Genomic DNA, 27,726 nt, shown 5'->3' on the forward strand with positions numbered 1-27,726 from the left:
TTCGATTAGGCTAATTATTCAGCCCTAAATTGATACCTTTTTATCAGCAAAGTCAAACATCAATTGCCATTCATAATCACCAATATTGTTTTGCTATCTAGCAAGAGGGGTATGTCTAATCAGTAATTGCTTAGCTAATGTTACCTTGCTATCTTGGCACATCTGTCTACCTTCCTTTGGCAGCCCTGAATTTTTCAGTCAGATGTTGCCTTGCTTAAAGGCCTACTCCGACTACTCCGGCCCATCGGTCACCTTACCCAGTGTCTGAATAGAGAATCGGCACCAAAATCATCTCTGTCCCCGTTATATATCGTTGGTGACTAGCATATCCTAAAAGTGAGAAACTGAAGAATCTTGAAACTTGTAGCAGCTTGAAGGCTGGATGTTAGATAATTTACTAGAAGTAAAAAATGGGGATAGCTCTGTTTTTGCTAGAAGAAGAAGAAGAAGAAGCAGGGCTCATTCTGAAACAGGATGTCGATAAAGTTAGGTTACTCACGAGGAAACCTATACATCCTTCCAGACGCCGCTGTTTTGTTTTCTGCGTGACACTGACATAATGTGCGACATGGCCAAAGTTGAGACATGTTCAACCTAGGGCACCCAGGGGATCCCCAAAATGCTTCGTCCAAAATGCGTGGTGCGTAGTTCAGAGGACACGCGCAGGCCTGCCGCCACCATACCCCTGAAAATAACGGAAAAAGGTGCAGGTTAGGGTCCTATGTGATCACAGCCTGAAACGTTAGGGTTAGAACTGTCTATCAGAGGGACAGAGATAATGTTGATACCAGTCCTCTTGTCAGATAACAGATAAGGTGACCAGTGGTCCAAACTCCCAAAAAGTCCTTTATCGGCACCTCACACAGTATTGCTTGAGACCTTTTCCAAATTGTTCTGTTCAATTCAATAAAGTTTATTTATCCCCAAGTGTAAAATTGGCAATACATGTAGCCTAATCATTCTTGGAACAAATATTTCACAATATTTTCAGTTTTTATAACCCTGAGAGGTGGTAGAGAGCAGTGCAAGCCAGTTTTATCACATTTGCTTGAAATAAGTGTTGCTTGGTAGATCATGTGGAATTTACCAGTGGAACCTAATGATTCAGGTAAAGGTCTTATGCTCTGCTTGCTGATAAGAGAGGCAACATTAAACCGCCACATTTTGGCATGGAGTTTGACCTGACATTATCTCCCATACAGAGGTGGAAATGAGAACGGCACCTGTTGGGCTAGAACTATTCATGTGTAGTATGTATGTGAAGTTTTTCTTCCTGCAGCTGAATTTTCTCGATAAGCAATATTAGCCAAAACTATTGACTAGAGTTGTATTTGTTGCCTAGTGTCCAAACTTTGCAGAACATTTAATTGGGAAATATTGGTGACTATTGGGGCCTTGATCATTTAACTTAAGCCTATTTCTCGATAGATGGCGCTGGCTGAAATATGCAAGGTCAGCCAGAGTAGACTAGCAAATGAAGGATTTGCCATATAAGCTACATCTGCGTGCAATTTTTGCAGGTAAAGGTTTCGATGTAGTCTAGCTTTGCAGTTGCTTGTAGTTTTGCATGATGCTCACCCAGATTACCAACAAGCTCAACCCCTCCATGATTTATTTGTGATGCGTTGCACACATTAACCGGATGTGAAGCCAGATACGAACAAGATAACAGGGTGAGTTAATATTAACATTCCTGTCAGTGGTTCTCATGAGTGACATTCTGTCATTGCTAGAATAAAATAATGTCGAAGGCAGTTGGATAGACCTTGCTGAAAACCTTTGATATATCAAATCTATTTTCAAGGATGTTCAGTTAGCCTAATACTTAGCAATTTATCGGTTGGCCTATTAGTGGCTGTAGGCAAAGAAAAGTAATACACTACAGTTCACTACTTCTGTGTTTACTTTAAATCTGTTCCAGTGGATGGTAAGTGTGTTTTTAGACATTTCATTGACTCAAATGGTAACTTTTTTCACACTACGTGCTTGCTAATCATTGGTAGATTCATGTCTTTTTTTTTGTTTTTGTTTTTTTTACTAAAGTCTCTCGATCTACTCTGAACATTTTGGCAAAAAGAGGCTTATGATATGTTTTTGACAAAGTCCACTGTGCCGCAATGTTTGTCATTCAAAGCAGGCTAACAAGTGGTGCTCTGGAAGCATAATTATGGTTTGTCATTTTTCTCAGATCCAGAGGTTTAGGTCTTTGTGTGATGTCCCTTGTGTGTCAAACCCATATTGGCTATCTTGAGTTGTAGCTTCTCAGTGACTCACTATTGTTGCATAATGTTACTTTGCTTTCCCGTCCTGAAAGAAAAGCATGGTGGACGCACTGCACTAGAGGAAGGAGATCTCAAAGCTGACGGCATTTTTCTCTGCTGTAACTAATTGTTGAGTGAAGAAACCACAAACTGAGGATTAAGTCAACTTGTAGTGAAAAAAGGACCTCATCTGAAAACTAATTTTAAAACGGGAAAGAAAAGCCTTTTCATCTGTAATAGTATATTTCTGCTTTCCACCTCATAGCCTCGCTGTGCTCACAGACAGTCATTCGCAGCTTGTTCCCTCCCTTCGTTTGGACCGGAGTGGAACCTTTGGCGCTGCCAACAGCACCAGAGGGACCCATTTCCTGTTCGGACCTGTGGTTGGTGCTGCTGCAGTGACAGCTCTTCGACTGGCCCAGATTGAGGCTCAGGCCCAGATCGCCCTCCAGCAGCTCACCGCTCTAGCGACCATAACTGTTGGCAACCAGAGTCACCACAACAACGGGTTAACAACAGTGTTGACTCCTCACCTGGCCCTCCTGAATCTTCTCAATACACAACAGGTGTCAGCTGTTGGGCTAAACTTGCAAACCAACAGCAAAAACTACAGAACCACACAACAATATCAATCCAGTGCCATGTATCACCACCACTCCCAGCAACAAGGGCCGCCACAGCCCTTCTCTAACAGACCCAGACCCCCTCATCACCAGCAAGCGCTGAATCAACAGCAACAGAGTCGCCCTGCCACCGATATGCTCTCGCAGGTTTTGGGCTTCCAGTTCCCTCCTCCCACCCAGCTTCCTGATGAGCTAGAGTCAGCCCTGGCCATCAGGGGCTCCAGGGACATGGATCACCGTCTCATGGACCATATGAACCGCCCAAACCAACACCAGAACCAGGGGTCAGGGCCTGGGATCGGTCAGCGGTTGTCAGAACATGGAAGCTACAGCTCCAGCCCAGCAACACTGACATCTGACAACCAGCAAGGCCACCAGCAGGGGGTGGACTGGTCGAGCTACCAACAGCCCAGTAAACTGTTTGCTAGTCCTCCGCCTAGTGCTAGCCACCAGCCCCAGCGCCACCAGGGGCCTCAGCAGCAGCCCCAGAACAGCCACTCTGGAACAGGCATGGCAAGCTGGAACACCCCTGCAACAGACTCGCCTTCTCCTCAAACCCGACACTCCCACGGTGGCGGAAATGGTAGTGGCAGTGGTGGTGGTGTGGATGTCCAGGGTTTATACACCCCAGAGAGTGCAGGAAGTATCCTGGCTAGCTTTGGACTTTCAAATGAGGATCTAGAGGTGCTGAGTCACTACCCCGATGATCAGCTAACCCCAGACACTTTACCATTCATCCTCCGGGACATCCAGATCAACAAGTCATCCAGCCAGAACAGTGCGGCTAACTCCTCCTCGTACTCTCAAAGTATGTCGCGCAGCATCCACGATATGCCGCCGCCTCCTTCCTGCTCTTCGCCATTAAGAATGGGACATTCGCGCTCCCCGGAAGTGCCCAGCCTCCTCAGCGTCACACATACGGCGGGTAAGGTCATCGACTACGGTCACGCAAGTCGGGCAAAGGACGACAGTAGTGGCAGAGAGACTTTCAAACGAGAGCCACTGTCCAGTGAAAGGACGGTTAAAATGCTCTACCCTCCACCGTCATCCACCTCCTCAGCTCCTAAACACAAAGTGGAGATGCCTGAAAGGCGGGAGGTTCGCTTGGAACCTGCTGAATCAAACAAACATGGAGACCTGGACTACCGCAGACCGAGCAGTGACATTCACAAGACCAAACGGTCACCCATCAGAGAATTTCCACCATCGTCCAAATCTCGTCGTCCCGACCGAGACTACAGGCGGGACGGGCCCAAACTGAGGCCCTCGTCCGAAACCAGGAGTGAGTCTTCCTCGTTGTCCAGACGTTCTCTCTCTTCTTCGTCTGGCTCAAAACCACACAGCAGCACCAAGAAGTTGCCTACCCCCACCATGATAAGTGATTTCTCAGCGGAGCCTCCAAAGGTGTACCCCCATACCTGCTCCCTGTGTCACACACAGTGTGATCAGGCTAAGGTGAGTGCCAACATGCCATCGTACCAATGTCAAGAGTTTCCTTAAAGGGATGCCTTCACATTTTGAATTTGAGTCCGTTATCTTTCTTCACCAGGCTGTTGTCAGATTACGGGGTTGATACATAGGTATATCATTCAGTTACTTATCAGCAGTGTTAGTAATCCATATTGAAACCAACGTATAGTTTGATGCAAGCCAACAGGTTAGCTTGTGGCTAGCAGAACCCGTTGGTTTGAATGAAGAATGGTAACAGTGCTAGCATTTTTAGTGAACAAAAGTCAAGACAGATACTTTTCCCCCATATTGTGAGAAGTGCCTGGTGAAGTAAAATAAAAATTTAAGTTTAAACTGTCAAGGTGTACCTATAAAGGCCAGCAGTGCCAGGGCTTGTTTCCCAGCACGTTAAGTAGCACAGCCACACTCAGAAATAAGATACAATATTATACCATATGTGACTGGCAAAGCACTAGTGTCAAAAGATACAATATTGTGCCTGTTTTTCTGGCAGTCTAAGTGTCCAGCTCTTGGTTTCTTGTGCAAATCTGTGAATACGTATTACCGTATTTCCTCTAATAGTGGCCAACAAATAAAGGCCGGCCCCAAATACAGGCCGGGGAAAAAAGGAAAGGAAAGGAAACAAGTATGAATTCGCAATAGGTGCGACCACATACACACACTGTGTGGCTATAGGCCGCACAGTGTGTGTAATTATGTGTGAAATTTGTGTGAAATTGTGAGATTTTTGTGAACCGACAGAGCGAGCTATAGAGCTGTTGGTCGCAGCTAAAAACAATGGTGGATAGGCTACCGGTAAATTCCTGATGCCTGGCAGAAGTCTCTGGAGCATGCCGTCGTCGATTACCGTAATTATAGGCCGCCAAAGGGTGGGGACCAACCACTGGTCGCAGCTAAAAACAACGGTGGATACCGGTAAACTCCTGGTGCCTGGTGTAAGTCTCTGGAACATGCCGTCGTCAATTACGGTAATTATCGGTGTAATTATTGTAGTAACAAAAAAAACGGCTACCTAACGAACCCCAACAGAAGCAGATCAGAAAACAAGGAGGATTCGTACTAAGATTTGAACAAATATATTTATAAAGCAGAGGGAATTAGAAATAAAGGCCTGTCTCTAATATTAGCCTGCTTCCAATAAAGGCCTGGTACCCTCTGCAGTTGAGGTAAATAAAGGCCCGGGCCAGTATTAGAGGAAATACGGTATATTGAACTCTAAAAACTTTTGGTAAGAAGCTAATTTCATTACCTCACAACTGTTAGAGGGGGTCTGCACGGAAACAAAGAGCTGCTTTGGCTATGGATGCTGTGGGAAATCAGCCCCTGGTATTTACCAAACTCCTCGGATTGCTGATCTAGAAACTGTTGTACTTATCAAATTAATGATAAACGAGCTTGATGAGGCGAACTTAGCTGTTATCCCGGATTCGTACATCTACTTTGTGGGTTGTGAAGTGCCAGAGATATCTTCTATTAAAGGGGGTGACTTTCATTCACTTTAAGAATTCATATCTGTAATTTTTGTTGTGGCGGACAGTTTAACAGGACCGTTTCTCTGAACAATGAACCGCTAATATGCTAGCTGCATGTTTACATAGGGCCAGTGAGTAGTCATGATGTCTTCTACCAGAGAGACAATTATTAATGATTAATTACTTTTGTCTTGAACATAGTAAATATTCAAAGAGTCATTCAGAGGACAAAACAATACGTGAGTTTAAAAGTTAGACATGTTCATTCCTCCACAGAGAATGAATTGAAAAGATGGTAAAAGTGATAGTGAGCGCACCCAGGGGGATTTTCGGGGGATAATAGATATATTTTACTACAGAGTTTAGGCCTAGAAGTTATTACTATAACACAAAACTAATTTGTTCTCTCAAAAAACTAAGTGCTCTGGTTTCTGGCTTTTGGGTAGAGTTGCTCAATTTCATAAATAGTGGTTGGACTGACTTAGACCATGGAATAACTCCTTCTTAAAATGGTTTGTACTCCCAATCAATGTGTCATAAAAGTAATTACTTGTAGTTGTGGCTCTTCATTCTTAAATTTGCTGAGTGCGGATTTTATAGAGCCAATATATCCTGGGGAAAAAAAAGCAATGTAAGTGAAACCTGTCATTATTTCTTTCATCCTACTATGTTTTTCTTTCTGCTAAATTAATTTGTCTCAGATAGGCTATACTGTAACCTAATAAAAAAGAGGCATCAAAGATATCCCTAAATTTCCATAATATGATGACCAAAATAAGGTTTGTAGCTTGATGAGTAAACGATCATAGTCATTTCTTGGCCTGATATAGCCTAGCAGGATTCTACCAAAGTGGCCTGTCAAAAAGACCAAAGTCTCACAAAATTCATTGGTATCACACCCTTGGTTTTTCACAATTATTTTAGACTTGGCAGTGAACATAGGGTGTAAAGATTATTTTGTTTTGTGTTTTTTTTTTGTCTTTTTTTCCAGTGAGATGGTCATTTGTGACCTACAGCCTGTGACAAAAATTCTCTACAGCAATAGAGATTAATTGAATTGATTGGTTATCGCTTTATTGACTGATCTCACAATCTTCCTCAGGCCTTTGAACATGTCTGGAACATTTAAGTACACATGCATCTGTTCTCTTGAATTAGTTAGACTGGACAAAAATATTTCAAAGCGGTATTTGCACCAATTAAATCAAGAAGACTGAGAAAATGCTTCTCTTTGATTCCTTCTGTTTGGTATATTCAGAATGTTGAAGAATGGGAAAAAAATGCACTACAGTAAAATGTAGTCTGTCAGTGACGAAGATGGACAGAGTGACACTGAAGATAGTGGAAAGTGGAGAGGACATGGAACATCTCTGTCTACCAAGGACTTGAATTATCTTAGAATTAAGAACAAGATCAATACTTTTAAAAAAAAAACAGTGTAAAATCCTTTGGGGCTTGTTCCATGATATGCACTGGTGAATCCTCTTTGGCACTTGCTTAGTTGTAAGAAAATTACCTCATTATGTGTAACATGTCATTTGGTCGCCATGTGCAAGGCATCACCCTTTGTATCAGACAGTGACGAAAGTTGTCTTTCTTGCTGTTTACTCAATTTTAATGTGGATTTAACCTGAATATGGGGTCAAAGAACTGGGTGTCCACTTCTACCTCTGGGTTTTTACATGTTAAAAAAATGACACCAGCTCAAAAAGACCAACTTAAGCTTTTGTCCCAAATGCTTTGATCCTCTAAAGATTCATGTGTCTCAGTGCTACCTAAGATCTCGCTGACTTGTTTATCTTCATACATGTGAGCTGTAAACCTAGCTTTGTTTAGGATTGTTTTCTGTTTGTCTCTTGATTGTGACGCGTTTCTCTCTCCCATGTGTTGTTTCTCTTCAGGATTGGATCGACCATGTTAATACTGTCAACCACACTGCCGCCTGCAGAGACCTACGCAACAAGTGAGAAAGCTTTTTAAATGTTGTCAGTGTCCTGCAGAAGCCTTACATCTTCAAAGAGTTAACTGAACTTGAGAATGAGAGAAATTTGCGTCATAGATATTAGGGATGCCGCGATCGATCGGCCAGCAATCGGAATCGGCCGATATTCAGTATAGATATGAGATCGGAGAATTCCGTTAGACCTATAAAACTGCTATACCAGCTGCTATAACAAAACAAAAAAACTACCGGTATGGCCGATCGGTATCGGCAGATATGGCGGCAAAAAACGTTATCGGGGCATCCCTAATAGATATTGCTGCATTTTGCAATACGTTTCGGATGATTTTGCCCATGTATCACTTCGTAAGCATGGGAAACAATGGCAGTAAAAATGGCAAATTTGATTTGTATTTGTATTGATACATTTGCCCAAATGCTACTTATACATAGAAAGAAGTCCTTTTGGTAATTAATTAAGTCACCCATTACCATTTAGGCTACATGTTTGCCTATAGGATGATGAATGATGTGCTAACAGGTGTGTGTGTGTGTCTTAAGGTACCCTGAGTGGAAACCCAATCTACCAAGGTCAGTTGGACTCCTGTTCTTATGTTTCCAAAAAACTGTTTTTAGCTGCGACCAGCAACTAGTAGAAGTCACTCTGTTGGTCGGGTGGCAGGGCCAGTCTGTCGGTCCCCAAAATACAATAAAAAAAAAAACAACTCTGTGCATACCGAGGTACAATACCTATAAAGTTGTCAGGCAGCCAAGCTTGTGCTTTAGAGCAGTGGTTCCCAACCTTTTTCATATCAAGGACCCCTAATTTAGTCCACATTAGAGCCACGGACCCCCATTTGATGTGATTTTGTCTCTCGGACCCAAATCTGAGAATATTTTTATTGTCGGATATGATTTTGTCCAGAATTCCATGACTATCTATACTGTAGGTAGAGAGATAACAGTGAAACTATGATCAAAATAGTCATTCTAAAATGACAAAATAATGAAGTTTAACAATTCATCAATTTGCTGGGGACCCCCTGGAATGCCCTCAAGGACCCCTGGTGGTCCCCGGACCCCACGTTGAGAACCACTGCTTAGGCACTGGTAGGGCATTGGACGTTTATGCATGAACATCCTTATTAGTGACTGCACAATCTAATCAAGTATAGACTGACTTTAGGCTACCACTTGTCACAGCGGCCCCAATAAGACAACCTGCACAAATTCCGTTTTAGATCATGTCTTTTTATCCGTCATCGCTTCGCTCATTGAATCCCGTCTTTTTGCCCCAGGAGGAGCGGTCAAGGTGGCAGCCGGGCTCCATGGCACCCCAAGGGGCGCTCCCCGTCCCGCTCCGTCTCCCGCTCCCTGTCTTGGTCTCCCACCCCGAGTCCTCCTCCCAGCAAGCAGAGGATGGGCCCCCACCCTCAGAGGCCGCGCGGGAGGCCTTACGCTCCTCACCATCACCCTCGCCACCAGCACCACGCCGGTACGGAGCGCAGTGGCTGCACTGTGGGAGTGTCCGAAAAGAAAAGTCATTAAGTTTCAGAGATTTTCAGAGAGAGCTTCTAACTCTGGGAGAAAGTTGTTCATGCTTACAAATTCTACCAGTGCCACTTTAGATTTTCTGATTTTTTTTTTTCCCACCATCTTCATTCGCTCCCCCAAGAACACGGCCACCGTTTGGAGCCCCGCCCCTCCGGTATGCACAGCCCCACCCACTCCCACAGAGCCTCCAGCGGCCATCGGCCTGAGAGGAGGGCCAGCGAATCATCAGGTGGGTCGATCTCTTCTCTCCTCACTCCTTCCTCCTTCATAACTTCTTAATTCATTTGTTTCTAAGTAGTTTTAACATGTGAAGGTCCATTCCAGAATCTCAACTTGATAGCTCCTGATATATCTGATAGTACATGACAAGAACAGAAATGATGATAGCTAAAGTTAGGGTTTCAAATGTTTCTTAGGCCCCTGCCTGGCCAGGGCACGATGGGGCGAAGGATGAGGTATTTTGTAAAATATGCAGAGAATTTCCCGCATATGCAAAATGAGCAGAATTATGTAACAAAATAGGCCCACATGTAGACTTTTGCCTCAGCTGTAACAAATCTGTTATGATAATGTCAAAGTGATGCCTTTTCTGAAGGCTGAATTTTTAATAACGTTTAATAACAAAATGTATTGTCCTCATTGAACATCTTTTATTATATGTATATGAATAGAGGACATCTTTAATCCTTTTGAGAAGACAGAAATGATTCCCTTTTTTAAACCTGACTTCTCAATTATTCATAATATTACTATGTGTTGGATAAGCCTGATTTCAGAAGGTAGAGAGATGTCCAGTGTTTGACCCACATCAAAAACCGCAGGGCCCATGACTCAATAATAATCAGAATAATCAAAATCATAATTGCAGTGCCGTCATAACTCAGTAGTTTTTAACATGTCTAAATTACAATTTAGACTTGTGTCTCAAAGTGGCAGCATCAAAAAGTACTGATACACCAATGGAGCACTAGTATGTGTTCAAACCAGTAACTTTGAAAAAACACTTTTTTTTTCTCCTGTCTTACGTCATTCTGTTGAACTCAGAAGGTGTTGAATTAAAGAGACAGATCTTCCAGATGTCCTTATCCTTAGTGTGTACTAAGTATATAGAGGCACTTCACAACTGTATCTGTTGGGAAGAGAGAGGGAGGTGGAAATGATTACTTTCATGGTGAGAGTGACAGTGACATCTCTCTGTACTGTGACATTGCAAAACATAATTGTGTCATTGTGAACAAGGGCCTTACAGAAGGAAACTGGGCTAGAATCTTTGGAATATTCAAGTAGGTAAAAATTAGGAAAGTAAAAATCATGAATAGAACATATATACAATTCTGGATGTCTAATCTATCCGTGCATTTCCTTTTTCCCCCAGGTGTGTCCACGGGGAGCTCGTCCCGCGGCGGGCTGAAGCGTCCACACGACGACCCGACCAAACGTCCCGTCGGCGCCGGCCGCCATCCGTCCTCCTCGGCCTCCAAGATGGGCCAGCGCTCCAAAACCGGACCGTTCCAGTCCTCCGCGAAGGCTCTCGCCAAGACGGGGACCAAGCCTGGAACCAAGACGACCAAGACGGCAAGTGCCAAGGCTGCCGCGAGCAAGCATCCCGACACAGTGGGTCTTCTCGACATTTGTGGTCTAAGGCTGGGGGGGGGGCACTACACGACTTTTAGGCTGAATTTGGCATCTCGACGTCCTCCTGTAGTTTCAGCCGGTCGACCAACCGCTCGAATCTCAATGAGACCGGCAATAGCCAATGAGATTTGGGAGATATGCCAGAGAAGGAAAAAAAATATAGGAAGTGTGGAAAGAAAAATGTTCCACCTCCCATGTTTTTTTTTTTTTTTTTTCTGGTTGTAGTGATTTGGAAGTTTGTGTTTTCTTGAGATCAGGGGGTGGTACGGCGTCATAAATTGTGTAGTGTGTGTGATCCCAGTCTTTACCTCAACAAGTGCCTCTATGACGCAAAATGAAAAACTTTGCAAAAGCCAATCGTTATGTGTGTGATGTTTCCACACTGTTCAGTCATTAAAGGGAATTTGGCTTTTTTTTTTCCCAATTTACCCAGAGTCAGATGAACTGGACTCCCCTTTTTATGTCTCTGCATGCAGTTTGAAGGTATGGGAAAGGTTAGCTTAGCTCAGTTGCTGGAAGTCTAGGGGATCGAGTAGCAGCTCCTGTCCAAAGTAGGAAAATAGACCTGCTCAGTGTATCCCGGCTGCTTGGCTGTAATGAGTATGGTAGATTTGAGCTATTACACCAGTTTGGTATTGAACCAATTTTGGCTAAAGTACCCATGATTTGTATTAGTGAAGCCTGCTGATTGCAAACACTGTGCTATTAGATGATAATGAATGGAGTTAGGTGTTTCAAATGTAATTATTTTTAATTTTCTTTTCAAAGATCACCGAATTGTTAATGTCAATGAAAGTACACAGATCAGTACTTGGTATTAGGAAGCGCTCATTCTTTTGTCAGCATAATCTGGCATTGGTGTGCCTCTGGGAGATACAAACCAAACTAACAAAACTCCCCGCTCTCGGTCTCTAGTCTGCCAAACCTCCGCCGGCCAAGAAGAAGAAGAAAGCGGCGGCTCCCTCCCAGTCCTCCACCGCTGCGGCGCGCCTCGTCTACCTGACGGGCATCCCGACGGACGCCTCGGAGCAGGAAGTGACCGACTTGGTGGGGTCCTTCGGCAAGATCAACAACGTGGTCCTCATGCCCGGCTGCGAGGGCGAGGGCGAGGGGGACGAGGGCGAAGGACAGAAGGTGCGCTTAAAAGTTGTACTTGGCGATAATTCAATATTATCGTTTATCGTCTTTCAGTGGAATCATATCGTGGTGATATGAAGATATTTTGATATCGTGACACACATTTCTGCTGTCTGAATTGATGATGACAAGCAAATTTTACTTAAAAACTCTCATAAAATGAGGTATGGTAGGAATATTATTTGAATATTTCTGTTTTGTTTGACATCACACCTAACATTACCATTCGGTTCAATGAGATGAACATTAATTTGATTATTTAACATGATTTTGCATACATGAACCATATCGTGATATATATTGATATCGAGAAAAAATCCTTATGATTATCATGATATTGATTTCAACCATATCGCCCAGCCCTATTTGCCATACATTCTGGAATTGGAAAAGTTGAAATTCGAGAGATGAAATGAAACTGTAACGATCTCTATGGGGAAACTGAGTCTAACCCAGCAGCAACTAATAATAGAAAACAGCAAAGAAAAATAGAACATAAATCAGGATAGAGCAGTAAACAAAACATAAAACATAATGCAGAAATTAGCGGTTGGGTTGGTAAACACAGTAGAACTGTAAGACAGATGGAACTAGAGGAATTGAAAGTATGCACTGTATGAACAGCATGTGTGCGGGGTATAAAAATATACAATGAAACATAAATATACAAATGAAATGTATTCAGTATGAAAATGAAAAAAAATATTGTAACACTTAACAATAGGGTCAGTAAATTAAGGGTTAGTTAATGCTTAATAAGCCTTAATTAACAGTTAACTAATGTGTCTGTACTGGTAATCATTTACTAAAGGTGTTCATGTTAACTAAGGTATTAATTTATACATTATTTAATAGTCATCTTTCTAAACTCTTAAAAAATGTATAAATTAATACCTTAGTTAACATGAACATCATTAGTAAATTACGCATTAGTTAACTGTTAATTAATTATTAAGCATTAATTAACCCTTAACTTCGTGACCCTTATTGTAAAGTGTTACCAAATATATATAACAGATGAGACCGACGCGAGAAATTTAAGAAAAGCATATATGTAAATTTGGCACTGTTATCTTGCCTCCATCCACCCTCCCCCTCTGTCCTTCCCTTCTTCCCGCCCCCCCCCCCCCTCGTCCCCAGGCGTCCGTGTGCATGGTGAGGGCCGAGGACGCCCAGGCCCTGGCCCGCTGCACCGGCCTCTCCATCCGAGACCGGCAGATCACCGCCTCGCTAGCCAAGGTACCGTGCAGGGGACGTCGAGAGTTCGGTTTGATGTCCTGGGTTGTTTACAAAGGGAAAAACATAAAGCTTAGGCGGTTGTTTCATCGGTGCGGTGGGTTTTTTTTTTTTATTGCAGGGTTCCCACGGTCATGGAAAACCCGGAAAAGTCGCGGTATTTCAAAATCTCGTTTCCCAGGCCGGGAGAAGTCATGGCATTAGCAAAATCCCTGAAAGTTTTGGGAAAGTCATGGAATTTTGTTGTGCTGACTTGACAATATTAATGAAAATTATGATTAAAAGATTATACTAATTGATGTAGCGCACTTATTTTGATTGCTAATGTGTAATTAATTTATTTTACATACATATTTTAATTAAAAAAAAAAAAAAGAAAAATTTCAATAGCTTCCATGTAACGTGACCCAGTGACTCCCAATCAGTACCAGAAATTATTACTATACAGGCCACATCGGACACACCTCTTTATATTGGATTTTAATGCTTTTTCTATTTTTTTTATAAATATTTTTTATGGAAAATTCATGTTTTATTTCAATAGCTTCCATGTAATGTGATGCAGTGATTCTAAAGAGGTGTGTCCTATTTGTCCAGTGTAGTCATCATTTCTGGTATTGATTCAGAGTCACCGCCTCACATTACATGGAAATTCTACTATGGATGCTTGAGAAGTCATGGAAAAGTTTTGAAATTTTATCCATGAAAATGTGTGGGAACCCTGTTATTGGTTGTTGATATCGAAAGCATGCAATAATGGCCATGAGTAAAAAGAGGCTAACCATTCAGAAGCCCTATGCAAGGTAAAAGTCATGTTGGCCCTTGTCAGCTGTTGAACCACACATATATAATGTACACCCTCAGTGTATGTATATTGTATTTATTAGCTGTTTCTTTGCTTTTAGAAAACTGAATCGGAGAAATGTGACATCAACAAAGGGTACGTCTTTATTACCATCTTACCTATTTTCCTTTTTACCACCTATATTGCTCCCTCACCCCCCCCCCCCCATCCCCAAACTGTTCAGGCTGCATTGAAGAATTCATATTTCTCTCTTCGCAGGAAACCTGGCCCGACAAAAGACAAGTGTGCAGGAGGTGAAGACCTGGGTAAGACGACAATAAAAACAAACGGAGATTAAAACTGTGTAGAATTTGCTCGTGGATTTGCACAGAACGTAGTGAAAGTGTTCTCACTGGGAATCTGTGCTAGCATATCCAAAATTGTCATTGTCAAAACAAAGTGCTTCATACCCACAAACACACAATATTGAATCCTCCTACTTTTACTCCTGTTGAGCAGCTACTCCTGTGGCTTTTAATACAACGCAAATTAATTTGTTTCTCATAGGAGTAGATGAGTATTCGCAATATCGTACACAATTCACAGCATCGCACCAGAAATTAATTTCATGTGAAAAATGTTTTTATTTCTTGGTTGTGTTAGATTCAGAGCCAGTTATGGAGGAAAACTGTTTCAAGGGACACTTAAGCGTTTTAATATTGAGTTTAGCTAATTTTCTTTTCCAATGTTTTGTCACATTGCGTAGTTTCGCTTTTTGGCACTCGAGTTAGCTAAAAACAGTCTATAACTGTTAGTGTTTCCAACTGAAACCAGTGGGTACTGGTAGTTGCAAGCTAAAATTAAAAATGTTAAATGTCTAACTGTTTTTTTTTTTTCTCCACAGGAAGTGAAACTGACCAGAAGACTTCTGATGAGGTATGTGCTTCATACACCTTTACATCATCGCAACTACCATATCAAATGTTAAATATGAAAGTAGTGAGTGGATTTATCTGAAGCCTGTGGCTCAGGCGGTTTTGCATAAATTTGTAAAAGTTATTATAGTCCACATTTTATAGCAGTTCTGGCAAATGTGTTAAGTTATTTTGAATATGGGCAATCAAATTTGGGCCAGGTTAGAAATGATAGTGGCGCTGAGTCTTAATAGATTTGAGCAGGTCTGGTTCATCACTAGTGCCTTTATCCTGTTTCCTGCAGAAGGGTGTCGTCTTGATCTCAGGGCTTCCTGAGAGTGGCTGGTCAGAGGGTGACATCATCAAGCTGGTCCAGCCCTTTGGCACTCCTTCTGACATCATCCTGGCAGCGGAAATCGGAAAGGTGGGTGCAAACGCTTTGCTGTTGCATCACAAATCTCCTCGCAACCATGGCTGGCACCACCTCTCTCTAAATGCAATTTTCAGTGCAGAATTCTGTGGGTTTAATTTCTCAGGTTGAAGAGCGACAGACACCACATGTTGTACTCTATAGAAGGTCAGGTCAGGCTTCACCAAAGATATAGGTGGGGTTTGGTTACTTCTTAAATGTGGATATTTTCTGGTTTCTTTCCTCCTCTATGACAGTAAACTGAATATCTTTGGGTTGTGGACAAAACAAGACATTTGAGGACGTCATCTTGGGCTTTGGGAAACACCGATCCACGTTTTTCACCATCTTCTGACATTTTATAGACCAGACAACTAATCGATTAATCGAGAAAATAATCGATTAATTCATAATTATTAACATCCCTTAGGTGCTGGTGTCGCTGCCCGACGCGGAGACCGCCCAAGAGATGGTGAAAGTCCACACGTTCATCCCGGTCAAGATGCAAGACTCGGAGCTCAAGATGGTCCACCTGAAACAGCCCGTCAGCCTCAGCACACCGGTAAGGACTCCGTCACTCACCCATCCTCCTCCATGCTCCTCTTTCTGCCTCCTCTCCTCCTCCTGTGCTGCAGAATACAACCCATTGTCAAACCGGGGGGGGACCGATCAAGTATCGGTCTGTCTGTCTAGCTCATTTCTGCCTCTTCTCAGGGGTTGCTTCCTTGCTATAGAGCTTAAATTATTTGGCTTTGTCAGATAAATTGCATTGCTTTATCTTAGAGGATTTCACACAGCATTCCTAATCATTTTCCTTATAAAATTCACTTTGCTTCTTGCCTTTTTGAACCCCGAATAATGACCGATGATCTCTTTTACACAGGTGGCGCTCTACAATTTTCTGAAGGGATCGCTGGACCCATTAGTGAGTATTTAGACAATTCTAGTTTTCTGTCTCACTGTCAAGTTATTGATCATTCCAAATTTTTTGCTCCTGAGATTGGTGATTAATTGATCCATTTATTAACTTATTTGACAGATAAAGTGATGAACCGATTCATTCGTCTGTATTGCTGTTTAGCTGTTGATCATTTCAGCTTGTACAATGGCTATAAAAAGTATTCACCCTTTTTGGTTTTGTGCACATTTTCTTTGGTTAGGAATACATCTGTTTGGTGTAATCAGAGGTTCTGCTTCAGAAGGATTGAGCGCAGTATGGAATATCTCTGTCAACTTTGGATGACATTTGGTTTGAGTTCAATAGAAAAAATTATATTGTCCTTCCGTCACACTAAGAAAACAGTGGGTGCACTTTTTAGTGTTTTTTTCTGTCAGGAGACAGTACACTGGAGGGTTTTTTTTTCTTTGAAACCCCAGGAATCAAATGGCATCCATGAGTGTGACAAGTATTCCACACTGTGCTCCATAACTCTGAAGCAAACTACATACACCCTAAAGTCCCATTAAGATGTATGAAGGGGACATGGTATAAGACTTTTTGGCAAGTAAGGTAAAAGGAGAACAATTTCAAAAAGAAAATCTACTCTGGAAGTTTAGCTACAACTTAAAAATGTATGTATGAAATTATGAATGATGTCTTGAATTACTGAAAAGAGTGAGTAAAGGGAGTGAATATTCTTAGAAACTAGATGTTTCTTTTATTGGAATTTAAAACTCTTAAAAATGTATTGAATTTCTACTCCACTTTGATAGAAAAGAGTACTTTTACATAGTTTTGAGCTAAAAAAAATCCCCAAGGAATGACGAATATATGATGAAAAGAGTTATCCTTTAACCGATCTGACTGACTGAACTCGGTGATTGACTGATAAATATTCACTGGTTCATTAGTCATTTAACTTGCCCGTGGGTCCTGCAGGAGACTCCGGCCCCGGTAGGCTGGAGCAGCCTGTTGGTGATCAGTAATGTTCCCGACACGCCCACCGGCCCCTCCGAGGTCCAGAAACTGGTCCGGCGCTTCGGGACGGTGTCCAAGACCCTGGTCCTCAACAACAACATGGTGAGTGAGTGTGTGTGTGTTTTTTTTTTTTTTTTTTTTTTGGTCTTCTCACATTCAGAAAGAACTACTCGATCTTCTCTGACTACTCATGTCAAAACACTTTTACAGTGTTTGAAACAGAATGTGTACCTTTTTTTTTTTGTTTTTTTTTTGTTTCTCGACTTAATTAGGCTGTCAGTATTGTAAGTAAAAAGTACTGTTTTTCCTCCCCCTTTTTTTATCCTATAGTGCAGTGGTTCTCAACGTGGGGTCCGGGGACCACCAGGGGTCCTTGAGAGGATTCCAGGGGGTCCCCAGCCACTTGATAAATTGTTAAACTTCACCATTATTTGATTTACAAGAAGTTAACACAATTAGAGAATGTAGAAGAATGAAAGTTTTGATCATAGTTTCTCTGTTATCTCTCTACCTACAATACAGATAGTGATGGAATTCTGGACAAAATCATATCGAACAATAAAAATATTCTCAGATTTGGGTCGGAGAGACAAAATCTCATCAAATGGGGGGTCCGTGGCCCTAATGTGGACTAAATTAGGGGTCCTTGATATGAAAAAGGTTGAGAACCACTGCTATACTGAATGTTTGCCTTATTCATTATGGGTTTCTTATTTTTATAATCATCTTTCCGTGCTTTCTTGTTTAAAAAAAAAAAAGGACTTCCTTCTCTCATCTCCCAGATTATATTTTCGCATAAAGAATACGGCTCCTTCGACATTTAAATACACACGTTTTGTTCTCCTCCCTCCCCTTCCGTTCTCCCTCTCCCCGGGTCAGATCATCTGTGAGATGGCGACCGCCGCCATGGCCCTGTCCGTCTACAAGCGCTTCCAGAAGTTCCCCTGCATCATCCAGAACAACCCGCTCTCCTTCTCCCGCAAGGCCGACCCCAAGGCCAACGCGCAGACCAAGGTCACCGCCGCCTACCTGGAGCCCGCCAAGGTCATTCAGCTTGCCGGCCGATCGTCAGTGGTCGCGATAATGATATAGGCTGTCCGAAAAGACGAATCAGAATTGGAATGATAACCTTTTTGTTATAGACCACTTATCAGATTTATCTTATTTCGTCTAGTAAACCGGCTCAAAAACATCTGCAGCCATTTTGACACGTGATTTGTCAACTGTCATAAATTCCCACAGCTTTCTCCCATAGCAAACGTTTCAAGGCATGTGATGTTGTCCGGGGTCGTGACTTAATCTCAATAGGCTTGTGGATTAATTACTTAACAGCGAGAGTACAGGGTGTCCGCGGGGGTCTTAAAAAGTATTAAAAGGTAATAAATCAATTTAGTGAAAATTAAGGCCCTTTTAAAAAGTATTAAAAAAGTCTTAAATGCCATTTTATGAGGTATTCAATTTTGTAGCTATTTTTTCAATGTGAATAGCCTATTTGTCCAAAGAGTTTGTGTGTGGGTTAGTCACTCAATTTCTTCTCTTGAGCTTTATTCCCGCCCGGCCTATCTGAATTCTGTGGTCCATAGAAGTTATCGCAAACTAAAACCGTTTAGTTTTGCAATCTCAAAGTCAATGTGTAGTAAATGTAAGTTAAAGGTGTGTAGCTGATGTAACCGGTTGCAGCTCTTAGGTCTTAAAATCTCTTAAAGTCTTAAAATATATTGAAAAGGTCTTAAAAAAAAGGTCTTAAAAGGTATTGAATTTAACTTCAGGATTCCTGCATATACCCTGGAGTAGTGTGTCCAGTCAAATCCGACGGCGATATGTATGGGAAACACCAGGCTTGACGCCTCCTTGTTTTTCCCGCTCTTAGGTCTCGCCCGCCAATGGCAAAGACAGCCAGACGGCGCCGGCCGCAGGCGAGGAGGACCCGGAGCGCCGAGAGAACGGAGAGTCTGCGTCCGACGGGAAAGAAAAAGAGAAGGACGGCGAGAAGGCGGAAGGAGACGAGAAAACGGGCGGCGAGGAGGATAGCGTCGTCGTCGCGGGAGGAGAGGCCAGCAAAGACGGGGAGGAGGACGAGGTCAAAAAGGATGAGGCCACAGGCGAGGTTTCAGGTTCCGGTCTGGCACTAGACGCCAGACCGGAAGCAGACGCCGAGGCGGCCGCGGCGGAAACCGAACCTGCCAACGAGGAACCGGAGAACAGCAGCACTCCCTCCGGCCAAAAAGAGACAACGCCACCTAGCTCCGATGGCGGCGAGGCCACTTCCACCGAGGCTGCCGCTCCAGAGCTTCCCAAGGTCGGTTGGATTTGTAATTCTTTTAACCTTAAAATAACCTATACTGAACAAAAATATAAACGTGACACTTTTGTTTTTGCTCCCATTTTTCATGAGTTGAAATAAAAGTTTTCTATGCACACAGAAGGCTTATTTCTCTCAAATTTTGTTCACAAATTTGTTTAAATCCATGTTAGTGAGCACTTCTCCTTTGCCAAGATACTCCATCCACCTGACAGGTGTGGCATATCAAGATGCTGATTAAACAGCATGATTATTGCACAGGTGTGCCTTGGGCTGGTCACAATAAAAGGCCACTCTAAAATGTGCAGTTTTTATCACACAACACAACTTTCAGTAATTTATGTTGTGCAAATAAAAAAGCAACTTCCACTTCAACTTTATCAAACCACTTTTAGTGACATTTGTCACTAGATTGCTCCGTCAGTCTGTGTGCTTTTTCAAAAGTAGAGAAAAATCTAATAAAATTTGCAATCACTTTGCTAGAACGATAACAATTAAGAGTTTTCAGACATAAAATACACACTGGTCTCTCCTCATCTCCCACCACATTCACTGTGAACTAGGGCTGAACAATGAATCAAAATTTTATCGAAATCGCAATATGGCCTACTGCAATTTTCAAATCGCAGGAGGCGCAATATTTGTTAATATGTGTCAAAATAGCATTTTAAATGAAATATTGTGGTGCTGCAGAGATGTCCTGGCCTACACATCATATTCTACAGACTTAAGAAAACATCTTTGTTTGGTACAGATCCCCGCAAAAATCACACCATAATCATTTTAACACGTTTTTCAATGAAAATGAGAATAATGATGTAAAAATTATCATTCCCTCTAATCTCGCAAATCATATCGCAATTGCAATATCAGTCAAAATAATCGCAATTAGATATTTTTTTCAAAATCGTTCAGCCCTAGTAAAATCCTGCCACACTACACTGCAATGATCTCTCTGCTCAGACATCTGGGATGCAAATGGATGGCTACCACACTATCCATTAAAAGTAATATTTATTCAACTGTAGAATATTAAAAACCTGATATTTCAGAGTTGGAATAGCTGTGGTCAGGGAGGAAGCTCCGTCAGATTGACTGATATATTTCAATCGATCCGTGTTTTGTCAATTCAGGTTACTCAAGAGATGGTGGACGCGCTGCTGGAGGAGTGCCGAACGAGAACCGCCGGCCGTCCGAACCAAACAGCGCCCCCCGGTGGAGAACAGGGGCAAGTAAAAACGGAGGAGCGCGGAGGAGGAACAGGGGAGGAACAAAAGGAGCCGGCGGAGGACGGCAAAGAGGAGGAGCAGCAGCAGCAGGAGGAGGAGGAGGAGGAGGAGGAGAAGAAGCAGGAGAGCGAGAGGAAGGAGCGGGAGGCGAAGCGGGAGCGGGAGAGGAAGGAGAGGGAGCGGAGGGCCCGGGAGAGGGAGGAAAGGACCCGGCGGGAGAGGGAGAGGCGGGAGGAGGAGCGGCGGGAGTGGGAGAGGCGGGAGCGGGAGAGGAAGGAGAGGCGGCGGGCGCACAGGGAGGGCTCGTCGGGGTCGCGCCCGCGGCCCTCCGGGAGGGCGGAGGCGGGCAAGAGGAGCGCCGGGAGGGACGGACCGGACAGGACTACGGTGGCTGAGAAGGCCAAACCGGTGAGAAGCCACTGTTTCAGCTGATAGGGCCTATTGAGTTTAACTGCATATACACTGGATAGAAAAATTGTTCCCCCCTTTTTTTGTACATTTTCTTCTGCTACAAACATGGTTCAAGTACAGAGGGTGCATTATCAGTAAGGTCTTTCTTCTCTAATGTTACTTTGGAAGAAATTGGGCAAAAACACCCAGCTGAAAAGTGCACCCTCTGTATGTTTTTATATCAGGAACTTCAACCAAATCCCATCCATAAGTGACACACCATGTCACTTATCCCACACTATGCTCCAGTATTCTGAAGCAGAAAAAGACACCCCTAAATCCTGTTAATTATTCAAGGGACTGTGTAAATCAACATACATTTCTGGAATTTCCACTCTGACTTGATTAAAGGAAGATGGAGGGGGTACTTCTTTTGTAGTCACTGTATATATTGGCTTGTTATTAAATGCCGGCAAGTAAAATCAAGTGAAATCAGAATACATACATTTGGTTTTTAATGGGATCATCAACTGAGCAGCAGCAAAAGTTAGCCACCAGTAATGCTAAACAAGATCACAACAGCTTAAAGTGCACAGACTGTAATTTCTGTAATTTGGAGCAAAAAAAGACACAAAAATGTCTTAAAGTTATCTAAACGTAATACCTTAAATAAGTATAGTTAATCATCACATTTTAAGTCTTCCATTCAGTTTTAGAGTTTCCTTGGTGCCCTGTTGTTCCGGTTAGAAATCAGAACAGGTGCTTTTCCAGTTGCATAAAACTTAAAGGATAAGGCCGGTGTTTTTTAACGCATTGCTTACCGTCAACAAATCCTATGAAAATAACAAAATCAGCAGTGATTTTGTTTTGCCAACAAGTCTCGTCCATGTAGCCGGTGCCCAATGCAGCCATGTCCCAGCAGCCATAGAACTCCATTGTATTAAAAAAAAACTATTAAAAACACGTCAAAGAGCCATGCAGCATATTTCATCATCACCATGCACCGGGCCAGCCGACTTTTTCCTCAAACAACTTAATAAGCCGGCCGTAAACACGTTTGCGATCTCAGGAAAGTAGTTCCGTAGCACAGAAAATAGTCCCCGGCGTAATGAAGAATTTGTTCCCATTTGAATTTGATTTGGTAATAACTACAACAGCCTGACTTTTCGTGGTAACAGTTAGCGATTTTTAAAATGGAAACTATGTCTTTGTGAGCTGTATTTAAAGGTTTTTAGCTTACAATTGGAGCCAATGACTTCCAGGTTGACGGCTAAAAACGGTACGTGGGAAGTCAGAAAGTAACGGGAGTAGAGCAAACGCATTGTTGATTTTGTTATTTTCATAGGATTTGTTGACGGTAAGAAATGCATTAAAAAACACCAGCCTTATCCTTTAAAGCGATGCATACAATTTTGGGATTTTGGCCCATTGGTCAACATTAAGTGAGAAGAACAGGTTGACCAATGGCAGTCTCCTAAAAACTTGTGTATTTCTTTAAATTCAACTTACATGCTGTTTTTTTTGTTTTTTTTACCCTTTTCGCCTTGTTATTGCACTATAATTGTCAGACCTGTTTATGTTTGAATTATTATGTTCTGTTCATCATGCCCACAGGTGGTGGAGGAGGAGGAGTTCGACGACTTCCCGTTTGACATGGGCGACTTTGTGACGGTAGACGAAGTGGGAGATGTGACCGACCTCCCCAACTCCCCTCCTCCTCCTCTTCCTCCTCCCGTTCCCATGGACACCTCGGAGGAGGGGGAGGAGGACGCTCCCGCGTCTGCCCAACAGGACGCTCCTGAGGTAATTTCTCATTGGAAGAAGGTGCTGGCAGTAGTATCAGTACAGTGCAAGGGTATTATAGTTTTGCATTTTTCATTAGTTTTTATTTTTATTTCGTTTTGACTTTTTGTTTTCAATTTCAGTTTAGTTTTAATTCGTTTTTAAAGCAGGTTTGCTAGTTTAGTTTATTTTTTATTTTTTGAAAATGCTTAGTTTTAGTTTAGTTTTTATTAGTTTCAGTGTTAGTTTTAGTCTTTTTTTTTGTAATATGGGGTATTTGTCAGGGGCGAGATTCAAAAATTCAAAATACTAGGCTTATGTATGAAATTGACAAAAGACGAAAACTAAAGACATTTTCTCTATAATTTTGATTTCTTTTAGTTAGTTTTGTAAACACACAATACAGTTTCAGTTAGTTATCGTTTTTTTTTTTGTAAAGCCTCGTTTTTATTTTGATTTCAGTTAACGAAAATGTTTTTTCACACCCAGTTTTCGTAATTTCGTTAGTTTTCGTTAACGATAATAACCTCGGTACAGTGCAATATATGCCACAACTCTTTCTCTACATGGGTGGGGCATATTTTGCTACTATTAACAGAAACCAGTCCTAAAAACTGGACCCGTGAGCGATGAAATTTCCACATTGTGATGCCGTCATTGTCCCCTCCTTGTTTTCCTGCTCCTAGGCCGCACCCACGGCGATCACCACGGCAGCAGCTCTATCGGAGGCCACGCCCGCCCCAGCGAAGCCTGAAGCGCACGGCTCAGAGCCCGAGCCCGAACCCGAACCCGCCTCGGAGAATCCGGCCTCCTCCGATCCGACGCCCGGCCCGGCTCCCGCCCCCGAAGCCGCCTCTCCCTCTAGCCAGACGGTTCCGCCGGCGGCCCCTCAGCCGGAACCAGGGACTACACCGGAGACGGGTAGGATTTCCACATCGCTAATTTTTTTACCCGATCCCGGCCCAAAATCACCACTTTTCACCTGCGGCACCTCGACCTGTCATCATTATCCTCCAGCGACCGCGCCCACGGCCGCTTCCGACCCGACCCCCGAGGCGGAGTCCCCGCCCGCTACAGAGGGCCCCGCAGCAGGAGGAGCGAAGGAGGAGGAGGAGGAGGAGAAGGAGGAGAGTCCAGTCAACCACAGCCAGGCTGAGGGGCAGGAGGAGGAGGAGGCGGCAGCGGTGGCGTCGGGGAGACCAGAGGAAGAGAAGATGACGCAGGATGAGGAGGACAAAGAGAAGAGGGCTCCTGCTGTCGGTGCAGGTACGGTGAATTTCTTTTATTACTATGGCAGCATTGGCCTAGTGATTAGAGAATCCGACAGAAAGAAGACTGTGGTTGTACTAGGCAGGGCGTTACTGAAATGTTTAAATTATTTGCCCACTTAATCGAATGGGGACTGTTGAATCACAGAGGAAACTGAGAATAAAGAAAAAGTGGGATTCAATGAAAGCAGGGTTCTCGCAGCTTCACTAGTTACAGATAGTTACAGTACCCACCATTGCATCCTCTATAACAAGGTTGGTTGGCCCTCCCTCAGTATCAGGAGAGCTCATCATTGGTTTGTGTTTATTTACAAAGCCCCCATTGGGAGATTCTACCTGAACTCACTTTTACCGCTTTTTAAGTTTTGCGCTCCGCATACTTGGAATATTTTACAGGGTTTGTTGAAATATGATTCCAAAGATATCAACTCCGGTGTAGGGCTGGGCGATATGGACCAAAAATCATATCTCGGTATTTTTAGGCTGAACGGCGATACGCGATATATATCTCGGTATTTTCTACGAAGCGGGCTAAATGTTCAGTTGTAAGTAGGGCTGGGCGATATGGACAAAATCAAATATCACAATATTTTTCACCAAATATCTCATATTGCGACAATATTGTGGGGATGACTATTGGTGCTTTCACAAAATATTTACACAATGAGATTTTTGATAAATAATCATCAGTAATGTGGATATAATGACTAAGTGGGTAAAGGCAAATAATAGAACAGTCTGGTAAGTTCAGAAAATGACATCACTTTACTGTAATGCAGCCTTTAAAAACCAGGAAAAGACACTTATGCCATATCACGATATTACGATATCCAAAATCTAAGACGATATCTAGTCTCATATCACGATATCCATATAATATTGATATATTTGCAGATTAGTGGGGTTTAGAGGGAAAGGAAACCCTCTATGGAAATTAGTGGCTAGAGGTAAGCGGTGGTGGAAAGGTCCATAGCAATGCAAATCAGTGGGAGAGAGAAGGCGATGGGAGACTTGGTGTTTGCGAATGAGGACACATCTCTTATCCAGTTAAAAGTCTCCAGGAATGATTCAACCCCCTTGACTTTTTTCCAGATTTTGTGGTGTTGCAGCCTGAATTCGAAATAGATTAAATTGGGGTCTTCTGTCAACAAAAACCACAAAATACCCCATAATGAAAGTCTCTCTCTCTCTCTCTCTCGCTCTCTCTCTCTCTCTCTCTCTCTCTCTCAGCAAAGCGCGCGAGGTCTGAGGATGAGAAAAGCAGCGAGGAAGGGTGTGTGAAGAAGAAAGCGAAGACACCGACGCCCTGTCACGAGGACTGCTCCCTCCCTCCTTTTGACCCCAACAACCCAGTCGGTGAGACACAATTATCCACTTTCCGGCATTGTGCTAGAAATGTTATTATCATTATTACATCTTATTTATGAATACACTTACTCATTCATTTTTGTAAATTTTTTCTGCGTGTGTTTCTACAGGCATGGAGTTCCTGCTCCCAAAGACGGGTTTCTTCTGCAAGGTGTGCAACCGGTTCTTCAGCGGAACCCAGGAGGCCGAGATCAACCACTGCAAAAGCCTCAAGCACTACGAGAACCTGCAGGTAGGAACCGCACACAGTCAACCCAGTTCTCACCTCAGAACTTAACTGATCTGGAACCTCTCTTGTGTCTAATCTCGAAGTTTAGGGACCGCCAGCAAAATGAGGATTAGTTTAATCTCACTGTGATTTAGCCGACTAGAACTTACCCCAGTTAGAGAATGTGTGACTATACGATTGTTCGCCGGTCTCAAATAGGGCTGCAACTAACGATTATTTTCATTGTCGATTAATCTGTCGATTATTTTCTCGATTAATCGATTAGTTGTTTGGTCTATAAAATGTCAGAAAATGGTGAAAAATGTGGATCAGTGTTTCCCAAAGCCCAAGATGACGTCCTCAAATGTCTTGTTTTGTCCACAACCCAAAGATATTCAGTTTACTGTCATAGAGGAGGAAAGAAACCAGAAAATATTCACATTTAAGAAGCTGGAATCAGAGAATTTTGACTTATTTTTCTTAAAAAATGACTCAAATCGATTATCAAAATAGTTGGCGATTAATTTAAGAGTTGACAATCGATTCATTGTTGCAGCTCTAGTCTCAAAGAGGCCCAAAACATTGCTCTCTCATTCAGTTTTATTGTTTGATCCAGAGGACCTGAGAGGAACTGAAAATATATAAAATATATAAAAGTATAAACTAAAAACCCATCTATTCAGTCTGGCTGTTATGTAATAATAATAATAATAATAATAACTTTATTCATATAGCACCTTTTAAAAACAGAGTTTACAAAGTGCTTTGACTGACAAAATAAAAACAGAATACTCAAATTATGAATTTAAAAGGCAATAAAACAATAAACAGGGATTAAGTTCATAGGAGGACAGAGGTGGAAAAGAGCAAACATTCAAGTAAATAGTAGTGTAATGGTAGGATGAAAACCAAAATAAATAAAATAATAGAATAAAAGTAAGATAAAATTAAGATGGAGTTAAGATAAAAGACGTAAAAACACAATAGAAAGACGATAAAAAGATGATAAAAAAGACAATAAAAAGCCGGTAAAAGATAAAAAGATGATAAAAATGTTTTATAATTTTATGGTTTTAGTATTTATACTTATTTTATTTATTATCATTATTATTTATTTTTTTCTATTTTGTGTTATCAACATTTCACTGTTGATCATTATTATTTATTTTATTCTATTTTATTTTATTAACATTTTACTGTAATTACTATATCAATTTATTTTGTGTAGCATTTCATAATTTTATTTTTAATGTTATTTTTATTGCTTGTATTATCTTTTATTGTTTGTCTTTTATTATCTTAACTACCCATCATTTATAGTTGTCTTATTCAATTAACTTTTTTTGAGGGGGGTTTTGGTTGTTTTGGTGTGCATTAGTCTCTAAATCCATTTTTAACATCCTACGTTTTGTCAATCACTTGTAAACCACTTTGAATTGCATTTGATTTGTTTGAAAGGTGCTATATCAATAAAGTTCGATTGATTGATTTGTTCTTTTCCAGAAATATTTGCAGAGCAGGAAGACGACAGCAAACCCGACTATCAAACCCGACTCCAGCTGAACCCGACTATGAAACCCCGGCTGACTGAATTTAGTCATTCCTCTCCTTTTTTTTTTTTACAGTGTTTCGTCATCACCCAAGGGTCCAGACTCTCATATTGGTGTAAAATAGTTTGCGCGTGTCCCGTTTTTCTTTTTATGTGCCATTGATTTATCATGTGTAACAAAGAGATGGTGATGATGAGAATAAAAACCGTGTACAGTGGAAAACGGCTGCCAGGAATAACTGCGCACAGTGAAGGTGGTTTTATTAAATTGTCTG

At 42.2% G+C, this 27,726-nt stretch overlaps 1 protein-coding gene across 1 annotated transcript; it reads left to right on the top strand.

Annotated features, from left to right (window-relative positions):
• Positions 1-619: 619 nt before the first annotated feature.
• On the top strand, positions 620-27,726 carry LOC139658529 (zinc finger protein 638-like). Its single transcript, XM_071536656.1, has 25 exons — positions 620-710; positions 2,502-4,339; positions 7,728-7,789; positions 8,330-8,359; positions 9,067-9,263; positions 9,444-9,551; positions 10,698-10,936; positions 11,873-12,091; positions 13,235-13,333; positions 14,236-14,270; positions 14,394-14,440; positions 15,019-15,050; positions 15,333-15,452; positions 15,868-15,999; positions 16,321-16,362; positions 17,317-17,457; positions 18,235-18,399; positions 19,226-19,654; positions 20,791-21,294; positions 22,891-23,079; positions 23,745-23,979; positions 24,076-24,324; positions 25,557-25,682; positions 25,805-25,926; positions 27,406-27,726. The coding sequence occupies exons 1-25, from the start codon at positions 620-622 to the stop codon at positions 27,463-27,465; spliced, it is 5,511 nt and encodes a 1,836-aa protein (XP_071392757.1). The 3' UTR covers positions 27,466-27,726.

The sequence above is a fragment of the Centroberyx affinis genome, unplaced genomic scaffold, assembly GCF_046629955.1.
Source record: "Centroberyx affinis isolate AG114_WGS23_722 - 3 ecotype Tasmania unplaced genomic scaffold, CSIRO-AGI_Caff_v1 ptg002923l_1, whole genome shotgun sequence".
Taxonomy (NCBI): domain Eukaryota; kingdom Metazoa; phylum Chordata; class Actinopteri; order Beryciformes; family Berycidae; genus Centroberyx; species Centroberyx affinis.

Bases quoted from the DNA above. Each gene is read 5' to 3' on its own strand.
- LOC139658529 (XM_071536656.1), top strand. From the start codon at position 620: ATGCTTCGTCCAAAATGCGTGGTGCGTAGTTCAGAGGACACGCGCAGG. The intron at 9,264-9,443 runs GTACGGAGCGCA...CGCTCCCCCAAG, and splicing joins TCGCCACCAGCACCACGCCG to AACACGGCCACCGTTTGGAG. The intron at 9,552-10,697 runs GTGGGTCGATCT...TTTTTCCCCCAG, and splicing joins GAGGGCCAGCGAATCATCAG to GTGTGTCCACGGGGAGCTCG.